The following is a 25,503-nucleotide window of genomic DNA, read 5'->3' as shown; positions in this document are numbered from 1 at the left end:
AAACAAAATGACATTATAAATGGAACAACTTACAGTGTAGAGTGTAAACTGTAGAGGAAGCTGTTGATGATGGAAAAAAAAGACCGCTGTTGATGAAGGTTGAAGAGTAAGTCGTTGTTGAAGACTGAAGAGGAGAGCGTTGTTGATGAAGAGTGAACAGTCTAAAGACTGAAGAGCATTGCCGCTGTTGATGAAAAGGAGGTCGTGAGCCGTTGATGATGGGGGAAGAGGAAGCTGCAAGGGGTGAGTCGGTGTTTGGCAGGCGTGAGTTGTTACCAGGAGAGCGCTATCGCTATTCATGAAGAGGAAGAGGAAGTTGTGAGGCGTGAGGCCGTGAGCTATTAATAAAGAAAGAGATTAGATTTAGGGATTTAGAATTTTAGGGATTTAGATTTTGTTTGTTCTTTGTGTGTGTGTGTGTGTGTGTCAGTAGCTGAAAAGAAAAATGAAAGAAAATGCAATAGTCAATGACCCAATAGTCGCTGGACAACTAGATCCTGGAGGCAAGGGTTATGGCGGTATATGTTTTCTGATGAAATCGTTAAAATGGTCCTGAAATCGTGTTTTTACGTGATTTCACCTAATTTTAATAATTTCACCCGATTTCAACCTAATTTCATTTATTTTTGAATTTTTTAAATAATTTTACATGTTAAGCATATATTAACTCATAAAATTGTATGATGTTACAGGTAAAATGGAGATATTTACAATCTTGGTACTATCTATATACTATACGGTGCTTTCATGTACAAAATAAAGCTCCCGTCCCTCCCGTCCTTCCCTTCTTAATAATAAGTCGCCGTCAGGCGACAATTCCAACTGAACCATCTCTCTCTCTCTCTCTCTCTCTCTCTCTCTCTCTCTCTAACACAACTGAAATCTATAACTCCAGACATTTCCATAAAATCGAAGATTCCTTCTTCCAACTTTATCACCACACTCCCTACACCCTACGCCCCACTCTCCCTCATCTCACGCGCCCCACCACTTTGATAATTTACTAAGATCTGAAGAAGGCCTTTTTTTTTTTTTTTGAGTTCAAAGCATCTAATGATAGGGAAGATAATAACAACATGGGTGGAGTCACTTCAACAATTGCCGCGAAGTTCGCTTTCTTTCCACCAAACCCGCCTTCTTACACGGTGGTAACTGATGAGTCTCTCTCCGCTGTGTCTGGTGGTTTTACTACTAGACTGTGTATACCGGAGGTGCCGAGGAAGGATGAGGTGGATTTTTTGAAGTTGAGGACTCGGCGTGGAAATGAAATCGTGGCTGTTCATATAAAGCATCCTAGAGCTTCAGCTACTTTGTTATATTCTCATGGAAATGCAGCTGATTTGGGTCAAATGTTTGAGCTTTTTGTTGAATTGAGTAATCGCCTTCGCATTAATCTTATGGGGTTAGATCCTTTCCTTTTGAAGTATTACTTTTCTTTTTTTAATGTTATTATTATTTTGTTTGGTTTAGTTCTTTTAGTTGTATTAATTGACAGTATTGAACTTTATGAGTGTTGGTTTGGTGGGTTGATGCATTTTTGGTGGTATCTTTCTTGGATTTATTGCTTTAGTATAATTAATTCATCAAGCATACGGGAGAGGCTTTCCATGTGTAGTTTTAGTGTTGATGGAGAAAAGACATGGTCTTTAATGTCTGCGGTTGAGTTTGATGGGAGACTTTTTAGCAGTGAACTTTGTAGTTTGTTTGCACGGGGAGGAAGTAATGTATGCCTCTGGTGAGGGGATCTTATTTAGAACTGGTTTTGAAAGTGAACTCTAATGGTGGAAAGAGAGGTTTAGTTGTGGTTTTCCCCCCTACAAGTCTGCAATTACCATTTTGAATATTACCCATTTATTAGGACTTGAGAGAGTCTGTTGAAGATTACATATGAATTTTAGTGTGGATGGAAGTTTACTAAGTTAAGGTTGGGGCAATTGCAAATCCTGATGTGAATTGGATTAGTCTTTCATTTAGATACACCTTTTTCTGTCTTCTCTGGAATCTATTGATACAAAATTACTGCTCTTCCTGGCATATCTGAAACAGAATGACTTTCATGGCAATAAGAATGGTCTTTAAAGGTAGATTTTGGGTTTTAACTTGGCATAGTTTAATCTCAGAAGTACCATTGGAATGGCTTTTACCTTTTAGGATAGGCCTTAAGGAAGCAACGCAGAAGATATGGTATTTACTTTCCAGCACTGCCTCATATCATGTGTACTTGTTCCCGTTGTAATATAATGGAGAAATATAGGCATATAAGAACCTAATAGTTGTCTTAAAAAACCAGAAAGAATGCAAAAAAAGAAAAAAAATGATTAATATTCATATTCTTGAAAAATTGTGTTGCTTTTCTACTTCTTGGTGTTTTTTTTTTATTATTACTGTAGTTTGCTTCAGGGTTGATTTCTAATCTTGTATTACTGTTTCATTTTACCAGATACGATTACTCAGGCTATGGGCAATCAAGCGGAAAGGTTTAACCAGCTTTCCCTATTCCTTGTTTCTAATGATCAGAAGAAATTTTTATGCCTGCTCTTAACTTCAGCAATTTTACATGCCCTTTGACATCTATTTCTGATGCATGCTTAGATATCCTCGTTGTTAACTTTGCTTTGTTGGTATAATTATATCCTTGTTTCAGAGCATAGATATTCAAATTCAGAAAATGAAACATAAGTTCTCCTTGTGCATTTTGATTTGCATATTTTTCATGCTGCTTCCATAAAGCAAGAATTTTATGGCAGTATAGATGTGTATCAAATGCTAACTTAAGTTTCTCAAACATTTAGCATTGTTTGTTTGTAATATATGGCATTGCTCTCAGCATTTGTCACCTTTCATTTGAAACAGCCAACTGAATGTAATACATATGCGGACATAGACGCGGCATATAAATGCCTCAAGGAGCAGTATGGGGTTAAAGATGATCAACTAATATTGTATGGTCAGTCTGTTGGTAGTGGTCCCACAGTTGATCTTTCTTCACGTTTACCAAATTTGAGAGGTGTGGTTCTGCATAGCCCAATATTGTCTGGGATGAGGGTATTGTACCCGGTCAAAAGGACTTACTGGTTCGACATTTACAAGGTAATTTTTGGGGTGTTGATCCAATTAAACATCTGTTTGATTCTCTGTGCGAGCACTTATGTTACTTTCTCCTTTCAGAACATTGACAAAATTGGTATGGTGACCTGTCCTGTTCTCGTAATTCATGTATGTATTATTTCCCCTCTTCAATTTTTTCTCTTTTTTTGAGTTGTTTATAATATCTCTTTGGGACATAATTTTATGCATTGCATGGGTTGGCAACTAGTGTGAAGAAGCAGGTCTTTTGGTTTTGATGTTGTTCTTGTGCTAGATTACAAAATTTTAGATTATCATTTAAAAAAATTAGTAGCTGCAAAACCTTCAAAGATATGAATAAAGGAAATTTTTTAGTTTCTCGGGTTTAACAAAAGCTTTCAACAGGATTCAACTCTGGTTGCACTCATAACTCATAAACCAAAATTCTAGCATTCCAGAAAAAAATTGAAGGAAAATATTTTCTTAATAGCCATCATGAGCCTGTATTCAGTGTCAACATAAATCAATTTGGTCCTTAACAAATGAGCATTTCATGTGGCATTTATTGTCTGATGTAATTAATAAAAAAGGCAAAGACAAAGTAAAATAACAGAACGAGGATCTCTTTAAACCTCAATTTTCAATTCATCATGTGCTAAGGGTGTAAAGGTGGCCCAATTAGCATCTATAGATATGTAGTTTGCAATAAACTACTTTGGCTTTTGGGTATATCATGTCCTTGCTTAAACTAGATAGTGTTGTATAGACAAGTCCAACATAGATTTTATTGTTGCTTCTATCAGTCAGAAGAACAGAACAAAAGGTTGATATTTGCTGACCCTCCATTCAATAGCTTAAATTTTCTTTTTAACGTTCATTTTGCAGTTATTTGCATGTACATTCCATTGTTCTGACATAGATTTATGTCTCATCACCCCAAAATTATGTTTATGGAAGTTAGAGATAAAATCATTATGCCAACATGTTTTTATGGATATAAGAGATTTTTATTTATTTATTTGCAAATTCAGGGGACATCAGATGAAGTTGTTGATTGCTCTCATGGGAAACAACTTTGGAAGCTTTGCAAAGAGAAATACGAACCATTGTGGATCAATGGAGGCGGGCATTGCAATCTTGAGCTATATCCAGAATTTATCAAACATCTGAAGAAGTTTGTTTTGACCATAGGCAAATTAAAAACAGCCACAAATGGTTCTAAGAAAACAACAGAGTCTGAAAATCAGAACAAACAATCTGAGAGTGGAAGCTCAGACACTTTTGAATTGGGTGACCTTCCTGTAATCTCTAGAAATAGTTTAGATAGCAGGCTTGAGAAGTCAAAGAAGCCAAATAAACCTGAAAAGTCTCGGATGAGCACTGATCGTGTTGATAGATTTAGAAGAAAAGGATTGGTCTGGTGATTATTTATACCAAGAGCTTCTTAAATAAAATGCATGCATTAGTTGACTCGAGAAGGTAATTTATTTTTCACTTCATCTTTTGTAATGTGCATTGAGTCTAGTACAAATTATTAGATTTGAGTGTAATTTTCCACATAAATATTACATCTGTATGTATCCTTAGAGCATGAGTCAAATTAAGCGAAATCTTGTATTTCAACTCTGCTGTGGAATCAGCTGCTGTTCATTTGAAGATGAAAATGATGTGTTCCCAATGATCATGTGTTGCAATTTTTCCATCTGAGCCCAGTTTTTCGTGCTCTGTAGATTTGAGGAAACTGGCATATGCCAATGGTATCTCGAGTAAAAAATGCTCGTCTGGTGCTGACCATTTTCTTTCTTGTTTGTGATTAACTTTGGTTGGGAAATGGAAAGCTTCTAACTTTCTGGCCTGGCAGTCGATACAATTAGAGTAACTTTAAGGGTATATCCCATCTGCCGCTAAAGCGCACGCCTCTGCGAGTTGACGAAAGAAGTGATAAATCTTTATATTTTCTTCCCGCTATCAGCATGAAGCTTCTTACTCTGTACTCAGTCATACTACATGTTCAGTCATCACTCTACTTTTCAACAGTACTATTAACGAGTGGGATTTGAGAACGGTATTGTACTGAAAAAAAATCATGCCCAATTTGCTCCAACACCTGCAGATTGTCACTGTAGCCTCTTTCCATCTCTGAAAATGCAACACCATCTCTTTCCTACCATGTCTTGGCTCATCATATTTCTGATAATAATCTTCGTCAATGCTCCATCATCTGCCTTTGCCAATGATGATGAGTGATATCTGAGCCGCACGACTCATTTGATTGTGGAAATATTAAAGGTATCAACTATCCTTTCTGGGGATCCATCATGTATGATTACTGTGGCTATCCAGGGTTCTAGCTTGATTACCGTAGACAAGATCCGGAGATCACAATCATGCTATTGTCTTATGTTGTACATTGAAATTCACCAGAGTTGCACGAAGTTTGGGCCATGAAAAACATGACAAACATGATTGCAGACCATATTTAATAAAATCCAGATTTACATACGTGACAGGTCACTTCAAAGTTCAAACACGTAATAATATACTAAGTTAATAGATTTGAGCAGTTTTGGTCACACCGAGGCATTTTGGAACTCAAAATTCATACCTCACATCTACTGTATTCACCCATTTATTTCAATATTCATAATGCATGCTTTACATCAACTATAACTTCATTGATTTATTCTCATAATCTTAGCTTGCGGTTTACGTCAACCATGATTGTTTATTCATTTTAATGGTCATCATTTCATGCCTTAAGTTGTACATTCATAGAATTATTTGAATAATCACTGCTTGGAATTTACATCGACTATATTCAATGACCCATTTCATTGTTTGAGACCTATATGTTACCTGCACTAGACAATCATTAATTTATCTCAAGACTTATAACATGCACTGTTCATCAACCACGTACTCATCAATTCAATTCAATGCGATAATTTTGATTTATGTTTTACATCATTCATATTCATTAATTCTTCTCATTACTTGCAGCTCGTGCCTTTGAACACTTTCTAGCCATTGTCATCTAGACATATATAAGTTTAAATTAAAAGTCATTGCCATAAACATATTTCTAGTCATGGCTTTTCATTCCCCATTTCAAATAATAAAAGAGTTCTAAATAAAATAAAAAATATAATAAATCTCAAATAATAACTTCTGGGAATTATCAAAAAGTCTTCTTGATTTTTGATTGCTATAAAATTTCAACCCTATAGAAACCAGGCTTATAAAATTTTATATCAATTTTATCAATTTTTAAGTACAATCCACTAATCAAATTAAAAATTATATCCATTAACATTAAGTTGCATGTTCAGAAAAAATCTCTGCATCATTTTAGAGGAACTCCTTCCTTAATGAAAGTATTTTGAGCCATTAGGATTCTAGCCTATGAAACTCCGCATGGACTAGGAGAACTATAGTTGGAAAATGAAAGGATTATACTTTAGATATTTTAGATCATCTTGTAATAAAACTAGAAAACCTTTAGGATTGAGGTTGTATTCCAAAATCCAAACTGCTTCAAGATCAATACCAAGACAAAATTAACAGAGCAAGATGCCATGCTCTAGGTTGTTTTTCTTTTTAGACCAAGTTACATATTTGGTAAGCATTTTACTATCTTTTAGTTCTATCTATGAGTGGACTTTTAGTAACTTACTGCAAAGTGTCATGGCTCATGCACGCGGAGTTGAGAAAGATAATGTTTGCCTTCTAAGAGTGTGGTGAAAAGAGGGTTTGGGGATAATCATAAGATTCTGATTATAAGGTTTAGGAGTAGCCACCTAATACTATGATTACCAGGAAACTTTTGGTCAGCGAGTGTCCGGGTAAGAAACTGACTGTGCAAGAGGAAGATGCATCACCCATAGTGCACTATATCTAAGGTAAGCTGCATTGTTGTTTGATTGTTAATCTAAATCGCATTTCGGTTCATTGATCTTATCTAAGGTTCAAAGTAAATCTCCTTTCATGAGAAAGTTTATATCTTATCGGGTTAAATCCTAATCATTCTAAAGTCTAAATTTTAGCATCACATTTATTTCTTTATATCTTTAATACATGAGAGTATACTCTACTATGTAATTTTACATCCTAAAATATTAAAGTCTATAGCTAAACCCTAACACTTTAAATATAAAGTGAACAAAATGATTAGTGAATGGTTTTTGATATTTTGGTCAAACCCTAACGAATAAGTATAAACTAGTTATGATATCTATTTTTCATTTTTAAATTATGATAAAAACGACTATGTTTTTAAAAAGTATGTATGAAAAACTTTTAGGATTTGGACGTATGCACGAAAGAAAAATATTTTTTTTTGTTTTTTGAAATGAAATTTTATTTTTAAAATTTTTAATTTATTTTTTATTTTTTGAAGTTTTGGAGGAAACCAAATATTTTTAATACCAAATCTGTATATTACAGTGTAAGTATACAACTCGATATCATCCAAAATTGTTGGAAAAACATGCGGGGAGACCACAAATATTTTTAAAATACCATTTGAAAAATTTGAAGTTTTTTTATATATTATTTTATTATTAAATATATAAGGCTAGACCCGGCCCAGCCATCTAGACTAGGCTAGGGCAAGTCTAGCCCGACTTAGTCGGGTTGGGCGGACTGTTGGCCCAACATCCTTCCCTCTTTTTTTGTTTTTTTGGGTTGTACTGGACCCGACCAAGCTGTATGGGCTGGGTTAACACGGGTCCAACCCAGCTTATAAGTTAATTAATTTGATGCTAGTAGGGAAAAGAAGAAGGAAAAGAAGAGAGAAGGGGATTACCTTGCGTGGAAGGAGAGGTCAGTTGGTCCTGCTATCGACTGATGGTAGAGCTATATATGAGTGGAGACGCCAACGACTGGTGGTAGAGCTGGTTGCTGGAAGAAAGTCTATGGTGGAGAGGAAGGAGTTTGCAGTGGCCACTTTTGATGTTAGGGTGGATGGCTAGTGGTTGTGTCGGCAGCTCTAGGTAGTGTTGAGATTGCAGTGGCTGAGGACACAACAAAGGAGGAGGCGAAGTGGCTGAGATCACGACAAAGAGAATAAAATTGCAAAAAAAAAAAAAATAGGCAAGAGATGATTTTTTGCCAACTTTTCATATTGATTTCTTGGTGCTCATTGATTGGAATCCACCTCTATTTATAGGGGGTGGAAGAGGACTATTTTGTCTCTTTTAGGGACAAATCTTGGCATTTGATTTGAACCGAGAAGATCCCAACCATTGGCTCAAAGTGACCATCATGAACTGTCAATTTGATAGTTAAAGGCTGCCTGAGTTGGTTTTTTTGGGCCGGCACCATGGTTGTTGTGGTGTCAATAGGCCAGAAGGATCATATCGAGGTGTAGTCAAATGTCAGACCATTATTTTCGTGCAAGTTTTGTCAAATTTGATGGAGAGATGAAGCATTAAATGCCTCTAAAAAGTAGCCTCCCTCAGTAGTCTTTTCAGGCAAAAATGATGAAGAAGATTAACTTCACCAAGACAATGTCATTTTGGTAAAGTTCAATTTAATCCCTCGATTTATGATTTCTCTCAATTACACTTCTGATTGGCTTCAAACTTTTAATTTTAGGCAATTTTATCTCTACCGAACTTCAATATCAACCTTGAATACTAGAGCCCTTTTCACATTAGTCATTGATCTTAGATTTCTTTAATTTAGCCCCTAATTGACAATTAAACTTTCAAATCTCTTCAATTTCACCCCTGATTTCATTCAATTTTATCCCTAGAGTTCGGTGCCTTTTCAAAATGGTCAATAACTGCAAATTTTTTTAATTTAACCCTTAATTGATCCCAAAACTTTGATTTTCTTGCAATTTTACCCCTGATTTGAACCAATTGACTTTGTAAAAATTACATTTAGTCCTCTAAAATTCTCTATTAAGCTCAAATTGTGTTTCCAAACTTAATTTTTCACCAATTAAGTCCCTAACAAAATTAATTTAACTCATTTAAAGATAATTAAGTCCTTGCACCTAATTAATTGGACCTAAATTAATTCTTAAATATAAATAAACTTTTAATTTATCTCATGATTAAATCAAATTGGCCTATTAAAAATCTAATTATGTCATTGGACTAAATTTTTATGCAGATTTGTCCAATAATCATTTTATTTCACATTGAATCTGTATTGTTTCTCAAATTTTGGGTATAATGGGGTACAATCAGGCTTTCGACTTTGTCCAAAATTATAACTTAATTTTATGCATATCTAAAATCTTTCTTTAGCCAACTTTTTTTTTACCACCAGTTTTCTTGCTATTATTATTTATTATTTAAAAAATAAAAAAATAAATTTAGTGGAATAATCCATAGATGAGTTATGACAAAGTGCACTAATGTAATGTAATTATAAATAGTTTGTAAATTATAAACCATTTCTGACGTAATGTAAAGTGAAATGGTGGCCATTAGCAAGGTTGTTAAAATCGTGTTTTGATTTGTAAAATCATACGATTTTACGAGTCAAAACATGCTTTATATGCTGAATTGTTTAAAAAAATCAAAAATGGATGAAATCGGGTTGAAATCGGATGAAATCGTAAAAAATCACGAGTTCAGGACCGATTGAATGATTTCACCAAAACACATAAACTGAAGTAAATGTTTCCCTCCATGATCCAGCTGTCCGGCGTCTATTGGCTGGGTAAATACACAGTCACTAATGAGAACAAAGTCTCGAGTCATCAGTGCATCGCCTTTCTTCCTTTTCAATGAGAACAAATCCCTAATCTCCTTCTCTATTAACCAACCAGAAACCACAAAAGTGGCGACGATCAGTCCAGTCATCAGTGCTCACGGTCGAGTATTTAATCGGTTCATTTGTCGGTGAGAAGACGTTTCCTATAGATTCTCTCCATGAAGCCTGCAATCTCTTCGGTCAGTTTATCACGAAACCTCCTCCTCTGTTCATCAACGTCTTATCTTGCATTATATAATCTGTATTTCTTTAATTGTTACTTTATGCGCACACTAACCATGCTCTCTCTCTCTCTCTCTCTCTCTCCTCTTCATCATTTTTAGTGCATTCGCTTCTCTGTTTATTGGAACTATAATTATAGAAATTATGTATTTTTAACAAAAACAATTTGTGTGCTGCATAAAATAATTGTTATTCTAGGTATCTGGCGAAGATTTTGATTCACTTATCATGGTGTTTGCAAGAGTGTGTTTCGAATTCTGCTGCACCTTCGGAGGTTTATGCGAAGGCTGTTAATGCAGTTTACATTTCATCTGTTTTTTTGAAGTACTTAATTGAAAATGCTCAAAGCAATAATAGCATCGAGGAGTTGTATTTGTCATTGAATGTAAGCGAACCAACACCTAATGATTTCAACACAGGTATTTCATTGCATGTGCGGATCAAAACATCGAAAATCTTGTCATGCATAGTGTACTTTTGTTCCATGCTCTGTTGAAGTAAGGTACACCATGGATTTCTCACCATGCTTACTATGTTAAGATTTTGTGTCATTTGATCTTCTAAAATGCGTTATTTTTGTTCTAAGTTCAAACACATACCTTCTAGCTTCTACATCACGAGTTGCTCAATTTCTTGCTTATTGTAATGTCAACCCAACTTCTCTACTGACCATCTCCTGGACCAAGTGACATGAACCCTTTTATTGATGCAGCCATGGTTCAGGTTAGTGGATGACCTTTGGCTTTATTTCTTGCTCTAAGTTCAGAATTGTTTAGATCTTGTAATCTTATTATGGATGTCTTCCATAATTTGCTGGAAAGTTCTTTGGTTAATTTTGTTGTTGGGAGGCTGCTACTTAATTATATAGTGCAGCCTTGTATCCCATTTAACAGTGCATCTTATCCAGTATTTTCTGACGGGAGTCAATCTGAAGTTTTGCAAAGAGTCGGTTTTACAGCTCATATGATGTTCTTATTAGAGCTTCTTTTTATTTAAATAGACTTGAACTAGTCAGTTTTCTCATCTAAAAAAGGCTTGAACAACATATGACTGCTATGTGGAATTTTCTATTATCTATTTACTCTTTCTCATTTTTGTCTCATTTGCATTGCCTACCTTGTGCTTTCAAGTTTGGGTCGTATTTATCAGACTACGAATGAGGGTATTGGTGCCAATGCAATGCGATTTTCTCCTTCATATAAAGCGGAGCATATATTTCACCACAACTTCTTTCTTAATTCGATTCATATATTTTTGTTAGCCTTCATATATTATTTTTCTTAACCCATGGATTCCCTTTCAAAGATACTATTTCAAACTCAGTGACCTTTTTTAGCTTTTCTTTACCATCAGTGCTTTTGTTGACATTATATATTTGCTTTGCAGCCACTTTTGTTTTATTGGCATTCAATTATTTGGTGAGTTTAACTGTGAAGGCTCCAAAAATCCATGTATGAATTTTTATTTGAAGCACAATTTTTTTATTGTATTTTAAATTTTTTTACGATTTTACAATTCGAGTTTGTTTTGCATTTTCCGTGCCGTGTTCAAATCGTAATTTTAACAACCTTGGCCATTAGCACTCCAACACAGAAATGTTTTCTTGCCTCCTTCTCTATGAAAATGTAATCCCATTTCTTCTCAACCATGTCTTGGTTCATCATATTCGTAACTATAACCTTTTTTCTGCTCCATTTTCCATGCTTTTTGAATAGTGAGTTTTTTTTTTGTTCTTTTTTTTAATCTTAAAACTAATATCTAAGATTTTTTCTTGAAATATTGATTTTTAATTTAATTAGTTGTAAGAAAATAAAGTTTAATAATCAAAATTATATAAAAAAAAACGTTGAATCAATGAATAATGCAGTCAACAGGATGTTCAAAACCCCTAGTGTTTTAATTTCTTTTATAATTTGTACTTTCTAATGTAATTATTTGTCATATATCCTAGATTAGATTCCTGTCTCAATATCAACACTAATGCCCCTCTTTGTTTTTAATGGTCAAGTTTATTGTTGTTGCACGTATGTGGTGCGGTGATAATCATTCCTCAAGTATATTTTAACTATTTGACAAATATGATCAGATAAGAAATCCTTGTTTTTTTCAGTGAAAAAATAAAAGGGAAGTCACCACTTAGTATTTTGATCACTATAAATCCTAACTGATTTTAGAAATCGGGTACGGGAACTGGTTGCATAAAGGGAAGGTATTAGCACCTCAAATACGCCCTACCTAATATAAGTTGCATTGTTTTATTATCTGATATATGCTAAGGTTTCATTATATTTCTATTTGTTGGTATGTCTACGGTATAAGAAAAGTCATCCTCGGTAAGGTGGTCCTTATCTTATCGGGTTAAACCTAACTATTCTAAAGTCAATATAAAACTATCTTTTTAATATCGAGACTACGTCTTACGTATAAGCGCGTAATCCTTAATATTAAAAAAAAAAACAAAATGATTTTTTTGGAGTTTTTGAGATATTGGTTTAGTTCTCATAACTTTAATAAACTGGTTATTAAAGTCAAAATGCATGCTAAAATTATTTTTATTGTACGGAAATACAATATGATTTTTTGAGACTTGGCCATATGCATGAAACCAAAAATATATTTTTTTATTTTTTCAATGTTTTGATGAAAACCGGATATTTTAATACCGGATTTGTATATTTACATTATGAAAATACAAATCAATATTAAGCAAAATTCAATAAAAAAAATATACAGGGAAATCACAAATTTTCCAAAAATGTTTTTTTGGATTTTTTTTACTGGCCTGACCCGGCCCACTCATTTCGGGCTGGGCTGAGATTTCATTTATGAATCAATTTTCCTCTTAATTTTATCTAAACTAACAAAAATAATAATAATAAAAATTCAGTCCGTGAGTTTTTGAAATTTAATCAAATAGAATACACTTAAAATAATTTGATGAAATCAAATGTTATATATACTACTTACAATGTATTTGATAAAATCAACAAATGTTGACCCTAAGAACGTGATGTAGTTCTTGACTCATCAATTTAAAAGATTCATAACATGGTTTATATTCTTTTTCTTTATTTTTTAATGTGCTCCATATTTTAAACTTTCTTTCTTTTTGCATCTAATTTTTATTTTGATACATATTCTACTATTCTTAATGGAATAACATTGTGAAATATTGTATGGACGTAAGACATGATAAATTACTAAAGTCAAATAAATTAATAAAATACTCCTTTGGTATGGGACTAAGTATTTAATTGAATATGGGTGTATATTTTCTTTATTTTTATATTACGTTAACCAACTAACATACCGAATCTTAATTAAAAAATATAAAAAGAAAGAAAAGTTCATAAAAAATTATTTAAGGCAAAGGATGAAATATCATATATATATATATATATATATATATATATATATATATATATATATATATATATATATTGAATAATAAATAAACCAAGCAAATAAGCCAATGATTAAATAAGGGGTGTTGAAGATGCTACAATTATTTATAATTATATATATAAAAAAACCCTAACAGAAGTAATTAGCTGTTAGTTATCCACCATTATATATGCTTTTGTTGTTGATCTCTCCCCCCATCCTCCGAAATGGTCCTAATTAAGCAAGGATTACGTACGCCATAACAAAGATGAGCAAGCTGAAGACAGACAATGCCTGCAGAATCATTCAAAATGCAATTCAGCTTTAATTATACTTCAACCAAAACACTAGCTAGTTAGTAATGATAAGAGAAAATTTGACTTACATTTATATTGGATGCTGCTGAAGAATAAACTACTCCATTTGTAGGAAAATGATCCTGCAATCCAATATTATAAACTGGGGAACAATCAGGATAGAAGAGTCCATAGTTCCTTTCAGATGTTGGACCAGTTTTTAAATCCTCGTTAAAGAGTGCGGAAACATATGCTTCGATCGGGACTGATGGTCTTGCCGGTGTACCTTGCTTCTCCTGAATTCTTTTGAGCAAATTACTATGATATAGCCTTGCATTTTCTGGTGTTGATCCCACCTCATCAGGGTCACCCTTCGATGGCCAGCCTGTTTCTGAAATCTTAACTTCAATATCCGTGTGCCCCATTGTTTTCATTGCTGAATACACGGCATCTACTTGAGCATACAACATGTTATCATAAAGCAAATTAGTATTTGGATCTTTCATCCCTTTGTTAGGCTGGAAAAGTACATAGTCCAGAGAAATCTGAGTCGGGTCAGCCTTGTATGCAAAAAATGGATACGCATTGATAAAGAAAGGCGACTTGATTTGAGAAAGAAAACTCAATAAAGGCTTGATGTATTCAGCAAGATCTTCTCGAAAAGTGCCACATGAAGGAGGATAGGAATTTTCCAAGATGTTAAAAGAATGTGGAGTAGTGATCATCACTTGTTTATCTAATCCAAGATTCACAAGAGTGTTATGAATCATTTTCATTGCTGGGAGAAGGTTGAACATTAACTGGGCATCATTACTGCTGAAGACCTCGTTTCCGACAGCGATGCAAGTGATTTTGGTTTGAGGGATATGGGGCTGAACATTCTGTTGAATCCAATTTTCAGCTTCTGTGGGAACAGTCATTTTTTGAATGTCCTCATTGCCAAGTCCAATAATGAGCTCAATATTAGAATTGGAAAAGGCAATTAGGACATTGAGATTAGCATCAAATAGTTTTACCCTATGGACGTTGAGAGATTGAAGCAGCACAGCTGCTAGAGTGGGTGATGGGAGATCGTTGGCAATCTGACCATAGTTAATCCCAAGTTCAACGCCATGGATTTGGACAGCTGAACCTGAGAAAAGAGTGACAAACAAGAGTTTTTAATTATGTGAACAAAACTAAAATCAAGAAAGGTGCGGCAAAAAAAGAGAGGAATAAGCACAAGAATCATCAAATATCATAACAAAAAGAAAATAAAAATCTTTGGTTCAAAAATCAACAGAAAAGAATGAATATTTTTTAAGAAAATCTCAGGACACAGAAAAGGAAACTTTTTCTGAAAATATATAGAGTAAAAATAAATATTACTATCATCAATTCATCATAATTGACATTAAGCTTCAGTTTCACTAAAATTCTAAATCCCAATTCATAATAAGAAAACAATCAAGAGAAGAAATACAAAAAAAAAAAAAAAAGTAATTCAAATACAAAAAAAAAGAAGTAGCACGTAATCCCACTAATTTTATCACGAAATTGAAATTAAAAAACCTCTGTGTTTTCATGCTTGAATAAAATACAGTGTAAAAGTAAAACAATACGCTCAGTATATATAAAAAAAAAAAGCAGCCCAATGAAGCCAAAAATTATACTACTCAATTAGGTAACCCACAAGTTTAAGTTTTTCTTTTATTTTCTTTCAGTACTTTTCCAGGAAACCAAACAGAACAATGCAGGCATAAAAAGTAGTTAAAACAAGAAAGAAACTTACCCCAAATAACAAGAAGCGAGAAAAGAAGACGTAAAAGGACTAAGCAAGTGGCCATAACTGATCTGTTCTTGGTTTAAACAAGGCTTGATGCACCAAGACGTTCCGCTTGCCAGCAAATTGGTGGCAATTAGGCAGACCTTTCTTCACAACAAAGCAGCATAACAAAATATAGTGGACGTCTTGTGCTCTTTTATCCCTCTCTTGCATGGAATGTGAAAGAACTCAGTCTTTCGTACGGACAGACCTCCTCTGGGTTTCCTGTTTAGGTTGCTGGTTTTCTTACAAGTATTGGAAATCTCTCTCTCTCTCTCTCTCTCTCTCTCTCTCTAATGTATGTGCATTACCTTTTTCGGCTGACTTATCCGTAGTGTACAAGGAAAGCTTTGTGTGCTCGAATTTTTTTTCCTACTTCGATCAGGAAATTTTTTTGTTTTAAACAATGTTAGTGTTTGGTTAAGCAACATGGGCAAATATGTATTAACAAAGTGTTTAGCAACTCTTTAATGGATTAGGTTCTGAATTAAGGACGATTTCTACAGTTATTTGAAGACTTAATTAAAAAAAAAATATCGACATTATAGATTATTCTGTATATTTATTTTTTGGTTCGTAAGAAGTAATTAATTATTCTATAACTGTAAACCAAAAAAAAAAGAGACTAATTTCTTCACAATCATGCCGGTTAATTATTCTAATTTATCATTAAAAAAAATAATTCCATTTATTTTGTTACAAGTTATGAATGGTTAAGTACACCTTCTCAATGCATCGTAAATTTATCTTCTTATTTCGTAATTTAACTACTTATTCCCTAATTGTAGATTTTTTTTGGCTTAAACTGCAGGAACTTCGAAGAATAATAGGCAACTTATCATGGCGCATTAGGTAGTAATCATCAACTATACATCCCTTCCCTTTAATAATCGTTGATTATCTGTTATGGGGTTCTCCCATTATCTTTTTTACAGTCATACCAGCTACTGTGGCAGTGATAATAGCAGTCTATATAGTTGTGATACGATGGATGGATTATCTACGACCAAGCCAATGACTCTCTGGTGGTGGAAGAATACAAAGGACGATCAAAAGATTGAGGCATTCATGGTGAATTATCAATCTCTTACTCCAAAGAGATATTCATATTCAGAATTCAAGAAAATGACCGACTCATTCAACGGAAAATTTGGTCAAGGAGGATATGCATGGTGGTGTTTATAAGGGGAAGTTGCCAGATGATTCTCTTGTGGCAGTCAAAAGTTCTAAATAAATCAAAAGCTGGAGGACAGGAATTTATTAATGATGTTGCATGCATTAGTAGAACTTCCCATGTAAACATAGTTACTCTTATGGGGTATAATTTGTTATGATAGGACTAAAAGAGCTTCGATCTATGAATACATGCCTAATGGATGTCTAGATAAGTTTATATGTGGTCAAGGATCTCAACCTACAGACCATCCTTTGGAAATTAAAGTACCGTATGACTTGCTATTGGAAATCAAGAGAGTTCTTCTCAGTGAAGGTTTTTGTCCGAAGATTTCTGATTTTGGTCTCTCAAAACTATGCAAGAGCTGGGAAAAGTAGTTCCGATGGAGGGTGGTTGCAAGAGGGACTGTTGGATACATCACACCAGAAGTATTATGCAGAAACTTTGGAGGACTTTCATACAAGTCTGATGTGTATTGTTATGGAGTGCTGGTTCTTTAAATTGTTCTTTAAATAGAACTAATTGGATAGCTGGCACACACTATCTTATGGATCGGGCCAAACTTTTTTAAATGCTAAAAAGTTATATTCAGGTGCTGATAATCCAAAACAACTCGGGTTAAATTAACTAAAATATAACTCAAAATATGAGACTGGAAAAACTCGTAGAAAGAAGCAAAAAGAAATTGCAAAGTTTAAAGTCTAATAACCTAATGTCAAATATTAAAACAAAAATAATTCAAAAAATATAATGCCAAAAACAAAAATTCTAATCAACTCGGGGTAACTTAGCAAACCCACAAACCATGATATGAGATCAAGATTAAAAAAAAAAAGAATTTCAAAAGAAGGACCTAGTAAAAAAAACGTTAAAAAAAAACATCAAAAAAAACCCTAAGCCAGCTCAGGTTAACTTTACCAACCCGCACTCAGAATAACTAAAAAGAAATAAAAGTGAAAAAATGACAAAGCTCAAGGGCAAATAGTTTTATGCAAAATGATAAAATTGAAAAAAAATCATGAAAAAATCAAGAAAAAAAAAGTGTAAATTTGAATTAACTCAACTAACACGCCACGAACAACATGAAATCAGGATAAAAAAAATTAGACTTTCAAAAGAATACCCTAACAAAAACGACCCAAGTTAAAGAAAAAAAAAACATTGCGAAAGGAAACGCAAGCTGACCTAGAGTAACTTGATCAACCCGCTATTGAAATAACAAAACAGAAAGAGAAGTGAAAAATGGCAAAGCTCAAAGTCAAATGATTTAATGCAAAATGATGAAATTGAAAAAAATAATAAAAAATTAGGGGAAAAAAACAAGTCAACTCGAGTTAACTCGATTAACTCATCACTTGTAACATGAGATCAAGATAAAAAAATAGACTTACAAAAAAAGAACCTAGCAAAAACAATTGAAGTTAAATAAAAAAAAACATTGAGTAAGAAAATGCAAGCTAACTCAGGTGACTAACACACACTTGGGATAACCCAATAGAAAAAAAGTGAAAAAAATCACATAGCTCAAGGAGCAATAATTTTATGTCAGAGCATGAAATTGTAAAAAAAAAATCAATTTCATAAAAAAACTGAAAAAAAAAATTTAAGGTAACCATGTTTAATTTGACTAACCTATTACTCGGGATATGAGATCATGATAACTTAGCACAAAAAAAAAAAAGCAACAAACAATGAAGCTAAATGTTTAATAAACAAATGTCAAATGATGAATTTGAAAAAACAAAATCAATAAAGGATTGTTTTATTGGAAGGCAACCATGAAAAAATAATAAAGTAAAATATTTAACTGTAAAACAATTTTAAACTCAAATAATACAAACCAAATATGGTATAAAAAATGAAATAAAATAATTAGAGGCTAAATTAAAATAAATAAACTAAGAAAAGGATTAAGAAAAGTAATTGAAAGAATAAGGAAAAAAACTGGATAAAAAAAATTAAATGAAATTAAATGTTGAGGAACAAAAAAAATAATTAAAAATGATTGAAGTCAACCAAGTTCAACTTTCAAAACTTGTGACATGAATTATAAGGCCGGATCACAACATAAAAAGAAAACCTGAAAAATAACAATGTAAAATTCTCGACCAACCAAAATAATCAAGGATAAACTTGAAATTTTTTTAAAAAAATGTTATTTAAAAAATATAGATTTGAAAAAAAAGAGAATCAAATTTGACACAAAAAGAAAATAAAATTAAATCTTAAGACATAAAATTGAATAACAATTTCAATTATATAAAGGATAAGAACAACTAAAAATAACAATCAAAAGAATGAGAATCATATGTAATATAAAAATCAAATGTCAATAGATGAAATTGAAAGACAAAATAATTCAACAAATAATTTAAAACTAAATACATCACAATTAAATTAATGAGGACCAAATCTATTATAAAAGTTAAGTGTAAAGGGATGAAATTGAAAAGAAAATTAACTCGATAAATTGTTGAATTCCAAATACATTGTAATTAAAAAAATGAGAACCAAATCTAATTTATAAATCAAGTGTCAATGGATGAAATTGAAAAATAAAATTAACTTAATAAATGATTCAAAACCAAATATATTACAATCAAAAGAATGGGAACATAATTTAACATAACAAACAAATAGCCTAACTTTTTTTTTTTTTTGCAATGATCAACACATTTTTCTAGGAAAAGATGAAAGATTGAGGGAGAAAAAATCTTATGGTCGGAGCTCCTTGCGTGCTAGATGCAAACACACACCTCACCACTGCGATGGGGGTGGTAAGGTGCATCAATCACCGTCCTAAAAAGTTGCGTTCAATGTTGTCTTCGTACTGCATACTACACTTGAAGGGCATAGACGGCGCCTACTTGTTGGAGCGTAATTAACACATACACACATGAGAATTACAAAGAAAAATGTAGCAAAATATCTAAAGTGCCCTTCCATCCTTATTTTTTAGGAGCATTTAAGTAATTGAGTTGTAAGAAAAAAAAGATGAAAAACCTGAAAAGTCCCTTGAACTAAGGAAAATTTTTTTTCTAAGGGTCATTTAATAATTACACTATAAACACAAAAGATAATATCAATTAACCCCTTTAATGTAATTACTAATATGTCTCATTAAAAACACCTTCCTTCCCCTAAACTCAAGCCAGCTCACCAAGCATAAAATCAGACATTCACCATGCGATTCAACAGTATGATCTCTTTAAGAATAGAGTATAATAATTAAAAACAAAAAAATGACGTTTCTTTATAACAAAGCAAAATACAGAACAGAATTCCATACGTGGCATGCCAACTGCATAAGAAGAAGGCTGTGTTGTGGGGATGGACAGCCAGTGGCCAGTCCAAGTCTAAAAAGCATTTCGGTTGTTATGCATTGGTTTATCCAAACCATATAGAATTATAGAATTTCAAGCACATGCATGCATGCCCACGGTTGCACCATAAAAGTTGCTGCTGAAGATCTGTTCGGAGCCACTGTTGGTTGCCCTTCAAAGACAAATCTGCCATGAAAGACAAACACCCCGATTTTTGGATATCTCTTGTTGCTTTCTTCAAGAAAAAACAAAACTAGCTTGGTTCTAAAGACTAACTATTTTGTGGCCATACCAAACAGCAACATCATACAGAGCCGCGTTAACAAAGACACACTAAACATTGGCTTACAGAGCTTGTGGCTAAATTGCAAGTTAAGCAAGCAGAAAACATCCTTGAGCTCTCAAACATTGTCCCCTTTTGAGCCCACGGAAACAACAAATCATAAAAAAGAAATAAATATATGCAAAGGCCACATGCATTACATGCAGTCCAACCAAAACGCAAGTCTACCCAACAAACTACAGGGAATTGCACGAGCAGCTTGGCGAAGACAAGCAAGGGCGTCATTGCACCTTCTGCGCTCTCTGGCATGAATCATCCTCTGGGTCACGAAGGGTTCCCAGCATCCAATCCATCCATATAGTATAATGGCCGTAATTATGCTTGTATGTGGTATGGTGAATGGTGTGGTACCCAGCACCCATCACGGGCCATAGGTTGGCATGGATGCAATCATGGATGTTTGCTGTCCATATAGCCTCGATGAATAAGAGGGCTACGTGCGATCTAAAATGGGTTGGCACAAGAAACAGAGCTATAACATGTGGTACAGCTTGTAGAATCCCGTCAACTGGGTGAAATGCCAAACCTGAAATAGGCCAATAACTTCCAATAAGTGATCCTTGTAAAGGTAAACAATTAAAGATGACTTGGTTCAAAAAGCAATGCCTAAATGCAAAGTCTACAATACCTTTCCCCTGCCGGGAAAGGTCAGAGTTTAACGAGTTTTTGACAATTTTTTCACTGAATTCCTCAAAAGCACCACATTGAATTCTAAAATTCAGAAATACCAAATCACGGAAAGTGCAAGAAAAAAACCCACTAAGCCAGCGAATGTGTAAGATAAAAGTCCCATAAACGTAGTGTCCACCTCTAATGTAGAGGCCACCTGATGTTGCTGCAATTATCAACAAAGTTTCTTCAAATTCATCAATAGTTCCGCAGTCTTACACTCTTCTATTTGTGGGTGGCTTCTACATTCACACTACTGTTTTGAAACTTACATCCAACATTCATTAACTAAATCATACAATGTGGATTCGTGTCCCACACATTGAGTGACTTGGTCAAACAAGGTGAGCTTTATTGGGATCTGGTATTAACAAATTCTGGAATTCAGTGTGGTGTTTTTGTGAAATTTGCCACAGATTAAGTGCATTTCGAAACGTGAATAGAGCAAAAGAAAAAAAGGTAAGCAGTCAACATTAGCAGAAAACAAACTTGTATTATAAGCTAATCCAGTTCTCTTAGTAATTGGATAAACTTTCAAGATTTTCAGCCAAGAAGCTACAACAATTTTCACTGCAAATTCTACAATGCCCTTCCCTGTATGCCTTTTCCAAAAACACTGCACTTCATCCACAATTTTTTTCACTTCATTCTGCAATTATTACACAAGTCATACCGAATATGTCCACATAGCTGGTACCAATGGACCATATCAGGTCACCTTCTGGCCAGATATGGATTGCTTATTGTCGAAATTCAGCAACAAAGAAGGCAGTTCTATAACAGTCACCTTTCTTCTTCTTTTTAACTTGTAACAAAGTAATGTGACAGTAATTTGCAAGGGAAGGCATTCCTTCGTTGTCACTACCAAATTTCAACAGTGACAAATGATATCCAGAACAAAGTTCACCAGCTGTCCCTCAGATCTGGTCAAGGTCTTACCGGCTATGCCCTGTTTGCTAACACTTGTAAAGTGGCAAGGAACCACTTGGGAAATGACATGAGATATTGCACGAGGAGGTCAGATTTGGGTAAAGGAATTTTAAGGCATTGTAGAATTTACCTAATAACAAATTAAAAATAATAAGCCTTAGACCACTGAGTCCAGTCTTTCACAATCACCAATTGATGGTCTACCACTTTACGGTAAAAGACAACTTCCACAATTATATATAGTGGACATTCTACGTGGAAAGCAAGGCCTGATGACTATATTTCCCTGCCATCAGCAAGCTTCTTAATAAAAAAGGGGCCAAAAGTTTATCTTCGTTGCACTAATAATGCTATAAATGCTCAACTGACTAATCACAACATAAACAATGAACATAAAAGAGCTGTATTAAGAACATACCAGCAAATGGAGATAGAGTGTTCTGTTTGTTGTAGATGTGATGGGTTGCATGAAGATACTTGTATAGAGGTTTTATATCATGCAATTCTCTATGCATCCAGTAAATCCCAAACTCCACAATAACAAGATATATAGGAAAATATATGATGTAGGCGAACCAACCAATTTCAGATATGCTAGAGAAACACTTTGTCCAGCCATTTTCAATCATGTACTCAGAAACTGTTGGAAGAAGAGTGTACCATGGCATAGCCTTCATAGCAACATATATTTGTAAGAGCATGGCTCTGTTTGAAGGTATGGTATCTGCAAGAGATCAAAAAAAGGTGTAATCTTAGGCCTGACAAGTAAACTGGCAAATCATCATCTCAAGTGAATGATACTAGAGTCTAAATGAAATTCAAACACTACCTTACATAAGAAAACTCCACCAATAAATCAATCAGCAACTTTTAAAAGTCATGCTTGCTGATTGAAATGGTGGATCAATCTTATTAAATAGGCATATACGCATGCTGTGAGAAAATAAGAAAAAAAGTTGTAATTTCTCAGCAAATAGGAACAGAGAAAAAAAAACATAAAAAGCGGTAACTTCTCTACACATCATAACTTCTGTTGTCATAATCATGAAGTAATGTTATGTTACATGGCATTCGGGCTTCAGGACATCACTTGGCTTTTTGAAACTCAAAAAAAAAAAAAAAAAGGAAGTAATTGCAGTGGATATCACTTGCAGAAAAAGAGGACGCATTCTACATATTTCCAAGAGAGTTGAAAGAGGTAAGCATGGGGGGCAAGAAAAAGGTATAGCATGTTATTGTAGTTACAAGCAAAGTAAGGACAACAAGCAATGTAGGTAAGAAATTGACAAAAAGGAAGAGAATTCTCAAATTCAATGATTACAGATCTGGAGGTGGGAAAAAAGGAAGAAAATCCAAAGTAGCACAGAAAATCAATAATTAGAAAGAAGAATGGCATTAACCAACTCAGATACAAACATTAACTCATAATTGAGATTAGAGCAATCTAGGACAGAAAAGAACTAATGAGATCTCTCAAGGTCTTTGCCTGAAGGTTAGAACAAGCTAGGCTAGATAAGAATTAGATGTGAGCTCTCTTCTTTCCTTTTGTAGTTGCATGTCAGTCAAAATCCACATAAAAAGTTTAGAATGAGAACAAATGATACCAGAATCAAACTTGACAGCAAAGCAGATACTATACATAAGCACGTATGCGAATATTAATGTCATGAATATGGACCGTAAGCAGACAAAAGATTCAAACTTTACAACTAGACACGCACTTGAGAGTTGACAGAATGAATGGTTCAATTAAACACCAACACATCAGAGCTGCCAGCCAAAAATCTATCATCTCATGTTCAACATGAAAGACTTCAGAAGTAAAAAAACAATCCAGAAAGAAAAAAAAATGAAAAATGAAAAGGGAAGACCCAGATTGAAAATCAATAACTAGATCAATCTCATTACGCATTAACATCACAAAAGAAGAGTTTTTGAATCATATCTGTTAATTAACAAGAAACACTAAGAAAACAAACTTAGATTTCAAATTAACATCTATACTAGATCAAAGTACAAAAAAAACAAACTGGAGAAAAACTTATGAGCCCAAAAGTCAACAAAAAAAAACCCAGATTAAAAAATTCAAGAACCGAACAGAATCAATCTCAAATCAAGAAAAACATAATAAAAAAAAATGTGTTCTACCTTTAGGGACATAAACGTTGCGTTTCAAGTAATAAATATAGAAGCACCAGAGGAAACCAGAGATGAAGTATAGGAGAGTTCCAGCAATGTAGTTACGGAGCCAAGTCTGCAAGAAATGAGGCAGAGTGACCCACCAACTGGACGGTAACAAATGACCCAAAACAATGCTGTTGAACATTGATGTCTCAACCAAGAATTCCTGCAAGTACTTGTCTCCCTCCATTGTTATTGTCTTTCTGATTCTTGGTCTTTCAGATTCACCGACGAAACGACGCCAGCGACGATATCAGAGAGAGAGAGAGGTACGGAGATTGAGGTGTAATTCGGTGGGCGAGAGATATTGAGCTCTCTGATAAAACTGTGTGATGTTGTAAACTTGTACTTTAGACTTCGGAGTTAGGAAGGATAGTATTTTATTTGTACGTTTAGCGTACTGTCGTATATACATACTCTTTTTTATATTTATTTATTTAGATTTGTGTGGTGAAGTGGTGATCCATCGTATTTGCTGCTGCCTCTTTTTTTTTTTTTCTTTCGATTCATGGAAATTACTAACACCTTCTCCAGGGTAAAATCTCGCTTTCTGGATTTATTTTAATTTATAAGTAAATTTGAATTGGATTAATAATTTTTATATTTAAAGTAAAATAATAATTATATTTAATTATATTATTTAAAATACTTATATAAATAAATTGAATTATTAATTTTAACTATTTTGCCTTTAATTTAAAAATCACTGGATGATTGACCCGCGCTATATTGCAGGTCAAGTTAAATTTTTCTCGAGTATAAAAATATATTTAAATATTGTTAATGTTTTTTTCCTAACAAAAAAAACTCATGTGAGGGTTTAACTGATATAACCAAGTTGATTTTACTAGTCCAAAAAAACTCATATAACTCAATATTATTTCAAAATGATTTTTTTTCTTATTATTAAAATAATAATATATTGTATTGATCTTGGACAGCCCGGGTTAACATGTCAAATTCATGACCTAAGTTATTAGACTATGATAACCTTATAAAAAATAAATCAAAATAAATTATTAAACATAAAATACAATCAACTCAGTATTGAAAGATGAAATTAAAAAATAATAATTAAAAAAGGACCAAAAAATGACTTGTGTTAACATGTTAAACTTACAATCTAGGTCATAAGACCGAGATAACCTCTTAAAAAGCAAATTGAAACAAATTACAAATTCCAATCCCTAACCGATCCAATATTGAATGATAAAATTAAAAATATATATATAAAAACAACCTGAGTCAATCCACCAAACTCATAACCTAAGTCATTAAATTGAGATAACCTATTAGAAAAAAAAATGACCTGATTTAACCTGAGTTAACCTGTCAAATCCACGACTTTGATCTTGAGACTAACATAACACCATAAAGAGAAA

General features: G+C 33.5%; 3 protein-coding genes across 4 annotated transcripts; 1 reads left to right on the top strand and 2 right to left on the bottom strand.

Annotated features, from left to right (window-relative positions):
* Positions 1–786: 786 nt before the first annotated feature.
* Positions 787–4,744, top strand: LOC133699955 (uncharacterized). The gene is made up of 5 exons (XM_062123494.1): positions 787–1,402; positions 2,441–2,477; positions 2,854–3,090; positions 3,169–3,216; positions 4,098–4,744. Exons 1-5 carry the CDS (start codon positions 1,077–1,079, stop codon positions 4,488–4,490), a joined length of 1,041 nt encoding a protein of 346 aa, XP_061979478.1. The 5' UTR covers positions 787–1,076; the 3' UTR covers positions 4,491–4,744.
* Positions 4,745–13,559: 8,815 nt separating this feature from the next.
* On the bottom strand, positions 13,560–15,733 carry LOC133698397 (glucan endo-1,3-beta-glucosidase 14-like). Its single transcript, XM_062121297.1, has 3 exons — positions 15,469–15,733; positions 13,787–14,829; positions 13,560–13,695 (listed from the first exon to the last, which is right to left on the bottom strand). Exons 1-3 carry the CDS (start codon positions 15,521–15,523, stop codon positions 13,639–13,641), a joined length of 1,155 nt encoding a protein of 384 aa, XP_061977281.1. The 5' UTR covers positions 15,524–15,733; the 3' UTR covers positions 13,560–13,638.
* Positions 15,734–20,292: 4,559 nt separating this feature from the next.
* Positions 20,293–24,515, bottom strand: LOC133699283 (delta(7)-sterol-C5(6)-desaturase 1-like). 2 transcript variants are annotated; one of them, XM_062122488.1, is made up of 3 exons: positions 24,089–24,515; positions 22,359–22,664; positions 20,293–20,867 (listed from the first exon to the last, which is right to left on the bottom strand). In XM_062122488.1, the coding sequence occupies exons 1-3, from the start codon at positions 24,309–24,311 to the stop codon at positions 20,563–20,565; spliced, it is 834 nt and encodes a 277-aa protein (XP_061978472.1). In that variant the 5' UTR covers positions 24,312–24,515; the 3' UTR covers positions 20,293–20,562. The 2 variants fall into 2 exon arrangements, with proteins under 2 accessions (XP_061978472.1, XP_061978473.1); XM_062122489.1 differs by lacking the exon at positions 24,089–24,515 and adding an exon at positions 22,770–23,434.
* Positions 24,516–25,503: the final 988 nt, after the last annotated feature.

Source organism: Populus nigra, chromosome 7 (assembly GCF_951802175.1).
Source record: "Populus nigra chromosome 7, ddPopNigr1.1, whole genome shotgun sequence".
Taxonomy (NCBI): Eukaryota; Viridiplantae; Streptophyta; class Magnoliopsida; order Malpighiales; family Salicaceae; genus Populus; species Populus nigra.
The sequence above is the reverse complement of the archived record's forward strand: the minus strand, read 5'-3'. Positions and strand labels throughout refer to the sequence as shown.

Excerpts from the sequence above, each read along its gene's own strand:
- LOC133699955 (XM_062123494.1), top strand. The coding sequence starts at position 1,077 with ATGGGTGGAGTCACTTCAACAATTGCCGCGAAGTTCGCTTTCTTTCCA. Across the intron at positions 1,403-2,440 it reads CTTCGCATTAATCTTATGGG|ATACGATTACTCAGGCTATG; the intron begins GTTAGATCCTTT and ends TCATTTTACCAG. Across the intron at positions 3,091-3,168 it reads ACTGGTTCGACATTTACAAG|AACATTGACAAAATTGGTAT; the intron begins GTAATTTTTGGG and ends TTCTCCTTTCAG.
- LOC133698397 (XM_062121297.1), bottom strand. The coding sequence starts at position 15,523 with ATGGCCACTTGCTTAGTCCTTTTACGTCTTCTTTTCTCGCTTCTTGTT. Across the intron at positions 14,830-15,468 it reads CTCGCTTCTTGTTATTTGGG|GTTCAGCTGTCCAAATCCAT; the intron begins GTAAGTTTCTTT and ends CTCTTTTCTCAG. Across the intron at positions 13,696-13,786 it reads CAGCAGCATCCAATATAAAT|GCATTGTCTGTCTTCAGCTT; the intron begins GTAAGTCAAATT and ends ATGATTCTGCAG.
- LOC133699283 (XM_062122488.1), bottom strand. The coding sequence starts at position 24,311 with ATGGAGGGAGACAAGTACTTGCAGGAATTCTTGGTTGAGACATCAATG. Across the intron at positions 22,665-24,088 it reads CAACGTTTATGTCCCTAAAG|ATACCATACCTTCAAACAGA; the intron begins GTAGAACACATT and ends GATCTCTTGCAG. Across the intron at positions 20,868-22,358 it reads CACTCTATCTCCATTTGCTG|GTTTGGCATTTCACCCAGTT; the intron begins GTATGTTCTTAA and ends GGCCTATTTCAG.